At 49.9% G+C, this 15,707-nt stretch overlaps 1 protein-coding gene across 1 annotated transcript; it reads left to right on the top strand.

The window, feature by feature from the left end:
- The first annotated feature begins 2,065 nt into the window (after positions 1-2,065).
- SOX10 (SRY-box transcription factor 10) lies at positions 2,066-14,513 on the top strand. The gene is made up of 4 exons (XM_073326009.2): positions 2,066-2,259; positions 3,215-3,674; positions 11,242-11,507; positions 12,007-14,513. The coding sequence occupies exons 2-4, from the start codon at positions 3,265-3,267 to the stop codon at positions 12,720-12,722; spliced, it is 1,392 nt and encodes a 463-aa protein (XP_073182110.1). The 5' UTR covers positions 2,066-2,259; positions 3,215-3,264; the 3' UTR covers positions 12,723-14,513.
- Positions 14,514-15,707: the final 1,194 nt, after the last annotated feature.

Genomic DNA, 15,707 nt, shown 5'->3' with positions numbered 1-15,707 from the left:
TCCCTCACACAGGCTCTTGTTAGCCTAATGATGAACCTCACGGACTAAAGAAGACATGCTCAGTTCAGCAAAGTCTGTGGGATATAGCGACACTGCATCTAGCATGCGCCTATTATTATGGCTCTTGGAAAGAGGTTACCTGCTCCAGTTCTTTTCCCTTTAGGGGGCAGTTTTAGCAGGTCATGAAAATCCCAATGGAGAGAGGCTAAAAATGCCAAACAACCCTCATAAGATCAGTGGGAGCTCTCCCCACAACCCACCAGAATCTCTGCTGGGAATACACATGTAGGGTTTCTTCCCAATAGGGGAACACACCTGTGTGATAACAACTGGGACTCACCTCACCAGCATCTGCACCATTTTAATCTAGGAATCAGGGCCTGAGATTTCTCCCCTGAGATCTCCATTGGGAAGTGTGTGTGAGAAAGAGAAAGAAAGAGGGTGGGGCTTACACACCTCACTGTCCCAGGGAAGACGGGACAGTACTAGGGAAGGTGCCATGAGTCCTTGTGTTTCTTGGATAGGAGAGAACCACCAGACTCTTGCTTTGGTCTTTTGTCACATGGACAGACAGACAGTGCTGGAGGAAGGAGGGAGGGTTAAAGTCAGCCCCCTGGTGGGGGGTTATTTGGTGCCAAGCCCTCCCCAGATTATAAACGCCTTTGGCACATCTGAATACTACACACATGCCAAGTAATTGGTGCCAGTGATCCTGTGCTTGCCATCAGCATAAGGGAGTCCCAACCCTGTCATCCCCTAACCTGGCTTCATTAAGCTTCCAACACAGACTTCTCCTTTGGGCTCTAATGCAGCTGTCCTTGGTGCCATGCTGTGGCTCCAGCCCTCACCACACTGAGATGCATGAGGAAAAAGAAACCATTGAGAACTGTGGAGGGAAAATGGTCATACTCTGTCAATCAGATAACACAATCCTAGTTGTCAATTCCAGGTTCATTCTGGGAACTGTAGCTCAATTGCTCACCGCCTGTCAGTGGCATTATTTCCCTCTGTCTCTGGGTGGCCCCTGCCATTATTTACTCTGTCATTCCATCACTGGGCCTTCTAGTGAGTCAAGCTCTGCTCCAGGGGTTCATAATGTCCTTAGAACTCCTTTCATGGAATTATTTCTCTGTGTCTCACCATAACTCATCCTTTCTTCACTCTGTGATTCCTGGCCCGGCATGGAAATGTGTTCAAGCTGACACTCCACTTCGGACTCCATTCCAAGAATTCTGTACTGGTCTGGTTGGTACCATTGGAGGATATGGGAAAGCTGGTTCCTGGTTTAGGCAACTTTGCAGGGGGGCTCCTGAATGGATACATTACTGGGTTTTCAGCAGCATGGGTGAGACCCAAAACACTCCTGACACCCCACTGGCATGCATGTGCTGTGTCAGTCCCACCTTGGGGGCATGAAAGCCCAGGAGAAGGAATCAAGCCCATGTCTTCTGCATGGCCACAAAGTATTAATCCCCCAACCCCTGTAATGTATCCAGTACACACCATCCCCAGGAAACCCCTGGACTAGTCCCAGCCCCCACTAGCCCTAGAGAGGGAAAGACCAGGAGTGGTCATTGAATCTGGGTCTCCTTTATAGGATAGCACTACCCCCCATGACACCAGGCCCACCCTCTGCAGTGCGCTCAGGTCCTGCTGGTCCATTGACAGCAAGCAGCTGTGACTAGAACCCACCTCTCCATGCTAACTCCTAGGTCACCAGGCCTGGCCCCTAGAACAAACCCTGCTGGCCAAGGCCAGGAGAGACCAGGTCAGGGACTTAAATGCAGTCCACTTGGATAACAATGCAGACCCCTCACTACCTATGCCCAATGGCATGAACAACGCCCTATTTTAAATCCCCAAGAGGAGGGAAAAAAGAATAAAATAAAAGTTGACTGCAGCTTTCCCAAAGAAGCCTGCACTCGAGAAAGCGAGGAGCGTGCATGTGGCTGAGGTGGAGTTTAGGGGGGTTGTCAGGGTCCCCTCCCTGCCTGCATCAAATCAATGTATTCCAGCTATAAGGAGTGCTTAGCTCCACCTTCTGCCCTTCCCTCCCCCGGTGCTTAGCAGCAAGCCAGTCAGAGAGACATCCAGCCAGGGGATTAGTAAAAACCAAGCCTCCCTCTAGGAATGGCACTCGTCTGAGAGTCTCCTCCACGCAGGGCTCCCGTCCACTGCCAGGGCACTGAGAGGAGAACAGAGGGGCTATTGGGATACAAATTACAGCCCTCTCAGGATTTGCCAGGCAGACCAGCCAACGTAAGTTTTCCTACCTGAACTCACTCATACGCTCGCTCGTTCACTCGCTCTTTTTCTACCTTCTATTACTTTTTCAGTCTCTTCTTCAGGAAAAGTCCGTGCCTCCCTCACTAGGGGGATAACAACCCCTGCTCCATATTGGCTCCTTTTGCAACTAAACCAAGGGAGACACATTTTTCTAACCATTTTGGGGGGGGCTTTATTTTTTGAGCATTTCTTTAATAAGGTGGGGGAATGGTGTGTGGTGGCAGAGACTTTTGGAGGTGACTGCAGAGAGAGAGACGGGGGGATGCGTGAAACGGGCAAGTTAAAGACGTGGCTTTGCCACAGAGGCTTAAAAAGAAATATATGCATATATACAAAGTGTTAGCATTTCCGCTCACAAACACATTCTCCCAGTCTGCATCAGATTCCCTGCCTGGCAACTCAGGGGAGCGCTCAGGATTTGCCTCTACTCAGCGACTCTTGCTAAACTTTCTCATGCAACCTGGAGACCTTTTCATTCTGATTTATTAATACTGAAGCCACTCATTTCCCCCCATCTATGTTCTTGGTCAGACATTCAAAGCAGGTTTTAAAGAGAAAGTGTCATTCCCAAGGGCCAAATTTTGGGGAGGGCCCTGAGTAAGGTTATTCTTAGAGAATGGGGTCCATTTCTTCTTGATCTCTCCTTTTCTACTCATGTCACCAATGTGCTTAGCCAGCACCAGACCCCTCCACATGCCCAACTTAAACTCCAGAATAGAGCACAGATCGGGAGCTTCCAATTAATCAGGATCCCCTCCCCCACTAGATCATGGGTTTTGTGGGTCCCGAAAGCTGCACGCATGGCAGCTCCTTTGCTTCACTTTTATCAAGTGGCTCCTGTTTCATGGTCAGTTTCTGGGAGAGGTTCAAGTCTTTTTAGTTTTGGTGTTTGCTTTTTCTTTCCTTCCTCTTTTTTTTTTTTCCCCAGTGGGAAGACGGGATATTGAGAAGGAAGAAAGAGCAAGAACAAGAGACATAATGACAGATGACCAAGACCTTTCAGAGGTGGAAATGAGCCCGGTGGGTTCCGAAGACCATCACTGCCTCTCACCAGGACCTTCCATGGCATCAGATACCACCTCTCACCTCACCAGCTCCGGGAGCGGCGAGATGGGGAAGGTCAAGAAGGAACAGCAAGACTCAGAGACGGACGACGATAAGTTCCCCGTGTGCATCCGGGAGGCAGTGAGCCAGGTGCTGAGTGGCTACGATTGGACCCTGGTGCCCATGCCTGTGCGGGTCAATGGGAGCAACAAAAGCAAACCCCATGTCAAGCGGCCCATGAACGCCTTCATGGTGTGGGCACAAGCTGCCCGCAGGAAATTGGCTGACCAGTACCCTCACCTCCACAATGCAGAGCTCAGTAAGACCCTCGGGAAGCTCTGGAGGTAAGGAGGGCATAAGGGTGAGGGCAAATGGAATCATGGAGAGGCTGCATGTCAAGCTAAAGGCTGGGAACAGAATGAGATTAAAGGGGCATCTATTAAAGGGAGTTCCTCATCAAGGGGGAAGATCACAGGGGTAAGGGAAAAGCACAGGAAAGTGAGGAACCAGCAATGCTTATTAGCATCAGCTATAAAGGGACCTTCCTCTGCAAAGCTCTGCCAGTCTTGACCTGCAGCCCCCACCTGGCTATTCCACTCTAGCCACCTCTTCCCCAGCAGCTGTGCCAGCGTACCTCATTCCTGGCCTGTAGCACCCCATGCCACTCCAGTCCTGGTCCTCTCCCAAGGCTCAGCTGCACAATCTCTCCGTTTGTATGTGTTTGTTTGGCAAATCAAGGCCCACAAAGGTTAACTAGGCTGACCCCCACCAAACTCATTACACTCATGATCTCCTGTTTGAACCAGGTCTGGGAGATCACGGGCTAGATGGCCCTAACCCCCAGAGCTCCACCTAGTGGGTTGGACTCCTGTCTGGGACAAAGGAGAGAGAGCAGGTAGCCGGGCAGTGAAACCCAATCACATATCCCGCCCAAAGAATGTGTTCTCTGATGGCCAGCCACAGACCCAGCTAGCTGCTGGTTCTAGATCCCACTCAAGGAGATGTCAATTTAAAATTGGCAGCACAGGTACTGCATAAGGGGGGGCTGGGAGTGGGTTATCCCAGCATAAAGAGGTGAAAACAAGAGGACAGTGAGGGATGGTGGAGAGACTCCAACCGATGCACCCAGTATGCCATCCTGCCTTGCCATTCACAGCTTTTTATGGCTGAACAGCATTGTTTGTGTCTCCTCAGACTGCAGGGCCTGCACCTCTGCCTCTGTTTGCAGGCCTGTGGCGTGTAATAAATAAGTAATAACAGCAAGTCAGCGGCCATTCCTGTAGCGAGGTGGTACAGGCTGACACAGGCTTCCCACTCCCACTATGCATACACACGTACACATTTCCTTCTTCCCAACGCAGATACATGCTCATCCCTCGGACCTGCACTACCCCCCTCAGTTTGTAAAAGCCATTTTAATTTTGGGTCCTTTCCCCATCCTCCCTGCCCCCAGGGTCCCTACATGAAGTCACCCCCATTGGGACTGATGGGTTCTGCCAAGAGATGAGGGTGGAGGGACCACGTAACACCCATGTGACACAAGGCCAGCGGTTCCACTTTTCCGCCTGATGGTTTCAATGAATATCTCCAGCAAATGATTATAAACGCCTCCTGGGATTGTCCAAGATACACCCCGTCCCGCCACCATCACTTCCCTGCCTTGGGCCTCCTGCCACAAATCAAAACCATCAGCTTCACATGAATGGCCCCGGAAGTCCACAGAGATAGAAACAGGCCCCCTTTCGTACCCTTCCCTTCCCTGGCACTGCCCTTGACTGCCCAGCGCTGGGTGGGGCAGGAGATGTCTCCTGAAAACTGCAGCAGGGAGACCAGACACTTTTCCAAAACAGAAGCAAACCCCACCCTCATGACCATCCCATTGCCACCTGTGGCTCGATTCTCCCGCTGACTTCAGTCAACTCTACCTGTGTGGGAGAACTGAGCCCCTGGGTGTTGATCACACCAATAAATTTATCCAAACCCCTCTGCCCTTCATGGAACTCAAACAAAATTATTTTCTTGGAGAGTTAAAGCAGGGAATTGTGGTAGGCCTCAAATATGATTCCCATGCCTGGGTGTTTTTTAACCCTTCCCATGCCCCTCTCCCTCTGCCTTTCCAATGATTACTCCAATCTTGTGCTCGCCTCTGGATACCATGCAGAATGATGATCCCAGTTAGTTCACATTGCACTAACTCACTCCCTGTTGTCTCCTTTCTGATAGCAAAGTGACTGTACTGAGCATTTATCATTGCTCTTATTTCCTCTCTCCCACTTTGTAAAGCAGTTGCGTTATGCTGTCCATTTGCCTCTTTCCTTACACTTTCAATTGTTTGTCCTTTACTAATAATTAGCTCCTGTATGCTTTGCTCCTAACCATTCCTTTTGATTTCTTCCTGATTTCTCTTCCCACTTCCACCCCAACATTTTATTCTATTGGAGAAAGACTCCCCATTTTAATTTTCAAAAATATTATTTAAAAAAATGCTACTGTACCATTCCAAAGATTCTGTAGGATTTTGTAGCAATGACCTCCTTAAGCGCTACATTAAAGTTCTGGCCTCAAGATACAAGACAGCAGTATATGAGCCCTTAAATACTCCAGTAACAGGCCTAAGAGACCAGAGCGCTCTACTGTCCAGATATGCGACAGCATTGTAGGTGACTGTTCCCCTGCAGTGCTGCCGTGATAGACCTTAGACACTGTCCTAACACTATTGAGAGCTGTAGTGTTCCTGATCCTGCAGGCAGACTGCAGAGCCCACATGCAGCCCGCTGAAGTCAATGGGGTTCTGCGTGGGCATAAGGGTCTGTTGTGCAGAGCAGCTTTCAAGGTCAGGGCCTTGGACTTTTGCTTTTTTTAAAAGGGAAAAGTCTCCTCCCTTCTCCCCACGTCTGTTATTTGTGTTGTCTTTGCTAATGGACTGGCAGGGAGCCTGCTGCCTTCGGAGATATTCTTACCAGTCTGTGTTGGGCAATGCGGCACAGCAAGTTGGGGGCGTGCATGTATGGGGTCTGCACTGCCTTTGTTGGCATTGTTAGGTGGGGGAAAATAAAATGAAACCACAAAAGCCAGGGGAAGTCACCCAAAATGTGATTGTCCCATAGGAAATTTACTACACTATCATAGCCCCTATGATCTCCCACAGTCCTCCAGACAATCTTCTGATGCCAGTCTCCTCCCACTCTGAACTCCACACTATGCAGCATGATCCAGACTTTCAAAATTGGCTAGCAATTTTGGGTGCCTAACTTGAGATGCCTGAAGAGGGACCTAATTGTCTGAAAATCAGAATCCTGTAAGGTGCCTAATTGGGCACCCAATATCACTTCAGTCACTTTTGAAAATTTGGGCCATCTAGATATACTTCCATGTAGGTGGGTCTCAATTTTTATCAGTGCTTAGATGCTGCGGTAATGGGTGCATTAGAAATACCTAAGGCAGAGAGAAATCCACTATAAGTGAGTAGGGGAAGGAAGAGAGAGATCAGTTGAAAGCAACATTAAACTGAGCTTGTTTCTGCCCATATCTGGTCAGTGGAGAAGGTGATGCTGCCTACGGGATAGTCTTCTTGGAAAGAGTCCAGTAGATTGAGAAACCTCAGGGTCCCAACCAACATGATCCTCTCTACAAAATGGAATCTAGCCCCTCGGCTAGCTCTGTTTGAGTGATTGCTGAATGGAGGATGGCTGTCACGTTTGCTCATGCAGCCACTGTGCTGCTGAGCTCAAACCAAGTGCTGTGTAAAGCGCTTGGGATCTGTGGGATAAGAAACGGGCCATTCTGCAGGAGATGGAGGGAGGCAAACAGGGAGACAGAGGGAGCCACGGAGGCAGATGGCTGTGCCAAATTGCATCAGTGTTATGTAGACAAACGTTCCTTTGGGAGGTTGTGTCGGGTGTCGAGGCTGACCCCACACACCTACACCGACTCATTCTGCTTATGAGAGGGTTAGAATCAGGATCCTCATCCTTTGGGGAATAACAAAGACAAACTGCCAGGACTGTGTTGCAGTGTGGGAGAATGTAGACTTTGCAGCTGCTGGCCGGGCAAAGGCAAACAGGATGCTAATGACAGTGGAGCACTACCTGTGGGCCCAGATTCCAGCCAGGCTCCCGAGTGCAGGGCGAGGCAGGGAGGAAATCACTGATCAACAGAATGATGGAATGGACACTGCTCCAGGTCAGGCCTGAGGTGCACTGGCTGAGCTGGACAGGGGCAGGACTAGAATAGCAGGGTGTGGTGCAGGCCAGGAGAGAGGTGCATCAGCACAGCTTGTGTGCAAGTCCTAGGAACGCACTGGGAAAGGGATAGACATCAAGACTAAGCTACACAGTGGCAGAAGGGGTGTTAACCTCGCTGCAGAGTCCCCTTGGGCCCCAAATGAAGATTTCCATTCTCAGATGTGACCCTAGTGCCCAATTTAATTTGCAAACACTTTGAGACAATTGGCAAGGTGATGGCCCAGCCTGGGGCAGTGGGTGTTCATGCCTCAGCAAGGCCATGAGCTTCTATTAACCTCCCCAGCATAACTGGCATGTGTGTGTGTGAGTGATACTGAGGGTGGGTTGATGGCTCTCTTATGGGTACAGCTGGCTTTAGACACCCACTTATTGTTCTGGGCCTCCCATTGGTGGGAGTGCTGAGAGAAGTTATTCCCCTCTCCAGCAGCATCCTGGTCAGCACTGCAGGCTGGACTGACCCCCTAACCTGAGGATGCATGATTACTTGAGGATGCAGGGGGAAGGGGGACTTCCTCACATGTCCTTCCCAAAGGCTCCCCTCGGCTGCTTTCCTCACCTGGGTGGGGCACTTCCTGCTCCTTACAGGGCAGGGAACAGTTCTCAAATGGAGTGGGACCTAACGACTGTTGAAAAGGTCAGCACAAACACTAGCCCAAATGCCAGAAACATCTCCAGGGCCAGAAACAGATGAGACATGGGTAGAAAGGAGCAGCAAAGTGCTGGCTATTGGGTGAAGGGATCTTTTATCTGGACAGCAGCAGAACCTTTCTCTAACCACACCCCGCTTTAGCTAGGCAGTGGGTCCAGAGAGCTGAGCCATGCCTGGAAGATCAGGGCTGCTGTGTGTGTGAGATCTCCCCCTCCCCGCGATGTTTTAACCTCCTGTTCAATCCTTCCCTCACCCGTGCCTGCATACGCTGCATCAGCTTGGTGAGACAGAGACCCTCCTGCCACACTGACTCATCTGCAGCTGCCGCTAGTGGGTGACGGGGAGGGGCCATGCATCAGGGTGTTCCAGTCACCTGACAGGCAAGAAGCTGGGCTTGGGTTCCCCCCGCCATTCAGCACAACGCCCCAAGTGAGAGGAGATATCGTGGGGAAGGAGAGAACAAAAGAGGGAGACAGAGTTTTTATCGCTCCGTTCCCACCAAAACAGGGGTGTCCAATGGGTTCTGTGCTGAGCATTCCCCACGGCAGGGAGAGGGTTCAATTCAGACCCACTTACTCCCATGTGCTATGTGATCCATTCCCTTCTGTGTCCCTGCAAGATTCCACTCCATTGTAGACCGGGGGTGCAGGAGCAGGAAATAAGTGAAATCTAAATCCCCCAAATCTCCTGGCCTCTGCCTGCTCACACCGGTTTCACTTTGTTAAAGCCGATTTGAGCTCTGATCCCAGGGAGGGAGGAGGGAGCAGAGAGACTGGGAGAGAGAAGACAAAGATGGGGGGAATGGACTTTGTGCAATCCTGCTGTCTGTAGGGTTACAGGATGCTGGCAGGAAGATGGGGAGGGCGTGCAAACTCAGTGGACCCAGGTTCATCTCCTAGAGTTCCCAAGGTCATTGTAATTTAGGTCATCAGTGAGACGAATATAGAGGTCTCAGCTTCTCTCTCCACTGCGGGTTTCCTTTGCCAGTTCTGCTTCAGTAACCCTATATGCTTGGTACCACCCACAAATAAAGGTGAAGGATACTGGAACTCCTTGGAACCAGTAGGGGCTGAGAGGTTGAGCTCATGTGGAAGATGTGGGTTTCATTCCCAGTCTCGGTGTCTTGTTTGCTGTACAACAGGAGGGGCTAGGAGTGCTGAGGAGCTTGAGGATATGCATGTCCCTTTAGATGTGATGGAAGGCTGTGTGTGGAGCAATTCAGGGTGGGGGATTAGAGCTCTTCGGGACGTGTGAGCATGGTGTATGGCAGTGGGAGGGAGACAGGAAAGCTGGTGTTGGACTCATGGTGGCTCAGTTGTTTAATCTCCTGGATTAAGGCAGTGGTGGAATGCAATGTGCGGCCATGACCTTCTCAGGGCTGCCTGGTGTGAACCCAGGTCAGCACCTTAAGAGGTTCCAAAGCAGATCACACCCTCTGGCTATTGGCTGGAGGAACAGAAGGAGAAAAATGGAGGTGCTTTGATGCTGGTCAGTACCTGCTTGCGATCCTATAGATTTTCCTAATCTTTTTTACCAACAGGCCTCTCAAACCCCATCTGCTGCTCCTCCTAAATTGTCTAAGACAGATTCATGCTTTTTAATCCTCTGCTCTGCAAAGGGTTAAATCTAATCTGTGGAATTAGCAAAAGCAGAGCCTCTAAAGCTTCAGGAGGGGTTCAGAGAATCCTCTCCAACATTTGGCTGAATATCCCCAAAGCTTTGTCCAACTCTCTTTGGGCTGGAAAAATCAGGGCTGGAAATCTTATAAAGGAACAAGTTTTTGCTTTTGAGATTTCTGCGGCCTCAGAGTTTTGGCTGGGATGCAATACCCATAAGAACAGCCTTTCCCCTTTTCAGTGTTCTGGATTCTTTCTGGCTGAAACCAGAATGCTCTGGAGGCCACGTGAAAAGTAGGAAAAAGAAATGAAAAATTAAATCAAACATTTTCAAAATTAAGAGAAAATGACTGATCAAATGGGTTTCATCTCTTCTTACATCATCCAAAGTGGTTCTGTTACAAAATTTCCTAGGTGATCCTGTCTTGACTGGAGCAGCCCTAGATCTGACAGGTATATGGGGAATGATTTTACATTTCCATAGAGCCTTTCACCCAATGATCAAAGTTAATCTATTGTTACAGTGTCCAGCATCATAGTATCTAGATGATTTACAAACTGATCCTGATTTACATGTCTGATCCTGGTGTGGCTCAGCACCTGCAACTCTCAGATCCTAAGCACAGGAACCACATCAACCACATCTGGGATTACAAATGGTAGCTGTGTCATCAAGAACCCTCAAAGTAGAAGCAAAGCACGTGTGTTTTTCCTCCAGCATCTTCTGTAACTCACTCTTAGGGGATTCCAGGGTTCTTTAAGGGGAGATCCCAGCAGCACAGCCACTGTGCTGGCAAATGCAATAGCCATTCTGTGCTAAGTGATCGCTCACACTCAAGCTGATAGAACAAAACCTACAAAATGGCAAGGATGGAAGGTTAGAACAGGACACAGAAACTCTGAAGCTAAGGTGACCAAGACAAGTTGATCTGAGAAAGACAGAGATACATGACAAAGAGCATTATGGGTAACGAAGATTTGCCACCCTTCCATAATTCAAGCAATAGTCACATTTTTCACGTTTGTAGCAAGTTCTTTTAGTCCAGCTTGTCTGGTAACTATAAAGCCCTGCACTGATTTCAGTCATCACAGTATGATTACTTTGTCCCCTAAGGCAAGTACAAGCATGGAATGGGAGGAAGTGAATTTATATGGGTTATAGATTGTAATCCACTTGGGGAAGTGACCATGTCTTCCTCTGGGTCTGAACAGCATTGATCACAGTGTCAGGGTTTACTCATTAACAACAATAAAAAAAGGGACTCTATTTAAATACTTCTCTACTGTCTCTATGATGCTTGGCAGTATCTGAAATGGGGTGGATCTCTAGTGCCCATGATGCTTTACAGTAGGATTTTGACACCCCTGTTCCTATCTCTTCCTCTTTCTCTGGTCTCTGTAGGTTATTGAATGAAAGCGACAAGCGGCCCTTCATCGAAGAGGCAGAGCGACTTAGGATGCAGCACAAGAAGGACCACCCCGATTACAAGTACCAGCCGCGCCGGCGGAAAAATGGCAAGGCCTCCCAGGGCGAGGGTGAGGGCCAAGCCGAGGGAGAAGCTGGCGGGGCTGCAGCTATCCAGGCCCACTATAAGAATGCCCACTTGGATCACAGACATCCTGGGGAAGGATCCCCCATGTCTGACGGGCACCCCGAGCACTCCTCAGGTCAGTCCCATGTCTGCAGCTACACCAGCAGTTTACTACCAGCTCATCCTCCTCCCAAGGAGAGTCCCCCAAGCCATCTGGAGAATCGATGGCTCTCTAAAAGTCTTGGGGCACTACCTTGTGAGCTGGATCCTCTCCCCATGGTGGGACCCAGTAATTGAGTATGACTCCTATATGCTCGGTGCTGTCACCAGCATTGGGGACACCTGCACTCCACAGGTGTTTCCATCCCTTTGGATAGGTGGGAAATCATCTCCCACAGTGTTCATGTGCACAGTTGCCATTGTGGTTATGGCTAGCCACCTCCTCCCTTCTTGTCCCTCTACAGTGAGGTTCCCAGGGAGGCCTGGCAGTATCAGGTCTGCACAGTACGAGGAGCAGAGCTGTTGCATGTAGCTGGCTGAGCTATTTTATTGCCTGTCAGGCTGTACCAGGGCTATATTGTGAACTGGTATCACATTTTCTTTCTCTTTCCCCCCATATGGTTTTCACTTCACAGGTCAGAGCCATGGACCCCCCACTCCTCCAACAACTCCAAAGACAGAACTCCAGGCAGGCAAAGCTGACTCCAAGCGGGAAGGGCGCTCTCTTGGGGAAGGGGGAAAGCCTCACATTGACTTTGGCAACGTGGATATAGGGGAGATCAGCCATGAAGTGATGTCCAACATGGAGACCTTCGACGTCAATGAATTCGACCAGTACCTGCCACCCAATGGACACGCTGGCCATCCGGGCCATGTTGGGGGCTATGCGGCAGCAGCGGCCGCTGGCTACGGCCTCGGGAGTGCCCTGGCTGCAGCCAGTGGACACTCTGCCTGGATCTCCAAGCAGCATGGAGTCTCTTTGTCTGCTGGCACGTCATCGGTGGTGGACTCCAAGGCACAGGTGAAAACAGAGGGTTCTGCCCCTGGAGGCCATTACACTGACCAGCCCTCCACTTCCCAGATAGCATACACGTCCCTGAGCCTGCCCCACTATGGCTCGGCTTTCCCCTCCATCTCCAGGCCCCAGTTTGACTACCCAGACCACCAGCCCTCGGGACCCTACTATAGCCACTCCAGCCAAGCCTCTGGCCTCTACTCTGCCTTCTCATACATGGGACCCTCGCAACGTCCCCTATACACTGCCATCTCTGACCCTGCACCCTCTGTGCCACAGTCCCACAGCCCCACACATTGGGAACAGCCCGTGTATACAACTCTCTCCAGACCATAGGAAAAGGGGAACAGTGACCAAAGCAGCAACAGAAAGGCTCCGAAGAATCAGCACAGGCAGAAGGGCCTCCGAACTCCGAGGTCATTCAGTGTAATCCAGCCATCAGAACCCACTGAGTATCCAGATATGCCTATCTTGACCCCGGTTATCGCTGGCTCACCGCCTAGAGGAAGGTTTTACCCCTTTCCCCCTCCCAATTCAATGTATGCCAACCCGATTGGCTTACAAAACCCTTTTGGCCTTCTAGATGAGGATGATTCTAGGCATGGAGTGACTGGTCATGGTGGGTTTCGTTGTGCACATCCTGGACTGTAAGATAAGAGATACCTCCCCAACCTTAACTGCCCCCCAACTGCTTCAGTGATTTAGCAAGTGTTTCGGATAGGCCACAATGGCCAATTCTTTGTCACCTGTTGTGGGTGAAGAGTAGCTGGCTGAGCACCCTGGTGGACATGTTGTGGGAGGAGAGGTAGGGCAGTAAAGTCAACTTCTTTGTGATCAGTGCTCTGCAATGTTCCTATCTAAAATTCACACAAGCATGACTCTTGATCCCTGTTGGAAGACCAACCTATGGTTGCTTTCCTATTGACTTCCACAGCCGTATCGTATCCTCCCCTCAACCCACCCTCTCTTTACTGTACTGTACTGGACTCGGGAACCATATAGCTGGTTCTAGCCTTATTTGTGTCACAACATACATGTGGGGGCAGGAGGGTGGGTACGTGTGGCCTCTTGGACTGTAAAGGCAACAGGGATGGAATCCTCCTTTCTTACCATTATTTTGTATGGCTAGTTTGTTTCAAACATTTCCTGGTCCCTTCTAAATCCTTCCATTCACCCTCTAATATTCCAAAAGATACTCTGCCAAGGCAGTGTTTGTCCTTCTGGCATGTGTGTGTGTGCGTGCATGGGATGTGAGGGAAGAGTAGCTGAAGATATTGTGGCAACCAGAAGCATCAGCGTGAATCCCATTTGCCCAAACACAGTCTGCTAAAATAATCACCTTAAACCTGCAAGGTTGGGCCCCCAAGCAGAGCTGAACTAAAGAATGCATCCCCTCCTGCCTGTTCATTGCTTGTTCCAGTTTGCCAACACCTCAGGCCTATCCTCATAAAGAATGGGAAGACAGTGTTGTGGCACCAATTGGGGGGAAAGCACTCACTGTTGGATAAGCATAAAGACAATTAGTCCACGTAAAAGGAAAATGAACTCACCTTCCCTTTTGGGTTTCAAACTGGAAGCAACCATCCTCAGTGGTCAGACTGGTTCCCCTCCTTCTTGTCTTCATCTTCATTCCCCCACTAGCTCTCTTGGGTGGTCTGCTTGCCCATCCCACATCTTCAGGACTAGCATGGCTTCACAGTGCCAGAGAGCATGCTGACATGAAGGACGTCAGAACTCAAGGTGGGAGAAGATGATGCCCTCCCATTGGCCACCAAAACACATGATGGAACCCCCAGCTGATATGTAGGTCTGGGAAGATGGGACAGATTGACCAAGCACAACTTGTGATCTTCACTACCATTTTTCTCCTCCGACTGAGACTGCTGAGGATGACCTTTATACACCTTTCTCTCCACCCTTAGCTTTGGCTGACTCCTGTCATGTTTGAAAAGAGCATGTAGTACGTTTGCTCCCCTGTATGCATGTAACCCATTGCTGTCCCCTCCCCTTATTTATTCCATTATACCTTCCCCACCCACCAAGCCCCTCTCCCTGTCCCCAGAATATGCTGTCCTAGCACCATTAACTCTGCATTAAATGTATGGAATAATAAACTTAAAGGTTTCATTTGTGTGTGTCCATTTTTTTCTATTTTAATATTTTTCCCCTTTCAGCCACATTTTATCCTTCCTCCCCAGTAAGAGGGAAGGGGTGCCTTTATGTGGCACAAACCCTGTGTGCGTGTACACATTTCTTCCAGGCCCAACACTGAAAGGATATTGACAGTGAGTTAATAGTGTTGCCTGGACTAGAAGCCTCTTGTTTCTCTTCTAATCTCGAGTCTCAGCTACAAGCACTAGATCATGATACTTTCCTTCCAGAAGCCCTCTTTCCCCACACACATTCCTGAATACTCTCAATAGCTTCTGACCTCCAAATTACATCTGGCACCCACTAAGCAGGGCCTACTGCCCTCCTACGTGGATCCTGCACACATGAACACCAACCTACTTCCCTCCATGAGCAGAACACAATAGACCCCGCCGCACTTCAGAACAAAATCTCCCCAGGGCAGCGTTAGTGAGATAGAACCAGAGGATGCACAGCTAGGAAAGGGACACAAGAGCTGGGAAGATCCAAGGTTTCCTAAGCAGAGGCATGTGACTGGTTCACTGTGTTTGTGTATGCGAAGTACACAGTGGGTGAGCAGGACATGTATGTGTTCTAGGAACTATAGACCAGACCCAAAAACCCATTGAAGTCAATGGGAGTCTTAGGAAGAGCTCACTCAGTTCAGGTGCCCCAGAGATGTGCAGCACAAAAGCACCATCAGTGGAACGACTCAGACCTAAACACATAGACTAGTCCGTTCGGTGCGGGGAAATGAAAGGGAACCAGAGCAGTGGGCAAAGCCTTTAAAAGGGAGGAGAATGGGGAGATCTCACTATAAACCACTGACTGGGGGAAGCGTCTGCAGGACGATCGACTGATGACATTGCTTGACAGCTTGGGGGAAGGGACTGACTGTGTGGGGAAAAAGGGGGCTAAGCACAGGGGGTGAAGGGTAGGTGAGGAGTGGGAAAAGAAAATTCCTACTCACATGATACAAATGTCCTCCCATATCTCTCCAGTTTAAGAAAGAAGGTGGGGTTCTCACTTGATCAGCATCTAGTGGGAGGGGGGCCTAGTATCGTCCAGGCCACTACCCCCAGCTGATACAGGATCCAGAACAACCCCACCCTTAGCCTCTGGACTGGGAACAAAGGGGTTAAACACTCCCCTTGCAGCCAAGCAGGAGCTGGCCCAGAGTCCTTTGCTATC

This window comes from Lepidochelys kempii, chromosome 1, assembly GCF_965140285.1.
Source record: "Lepidochelys kempii isolate rLepKem1 chromosome 1, rLepKem1.hap1, whole genome shotgun sequence".
In the NCBI taxonomy this organism is placed as follows: Eukaryota; Metazoa; Chordata; order Testudines; family Cheloniidae; genus Lepidochelys; species Lepidochelys kempii.
Note: the sequence above shows the minus strand (reverse complement) of the source record. Positions and strands in the feature narration are given on the sequence as shown.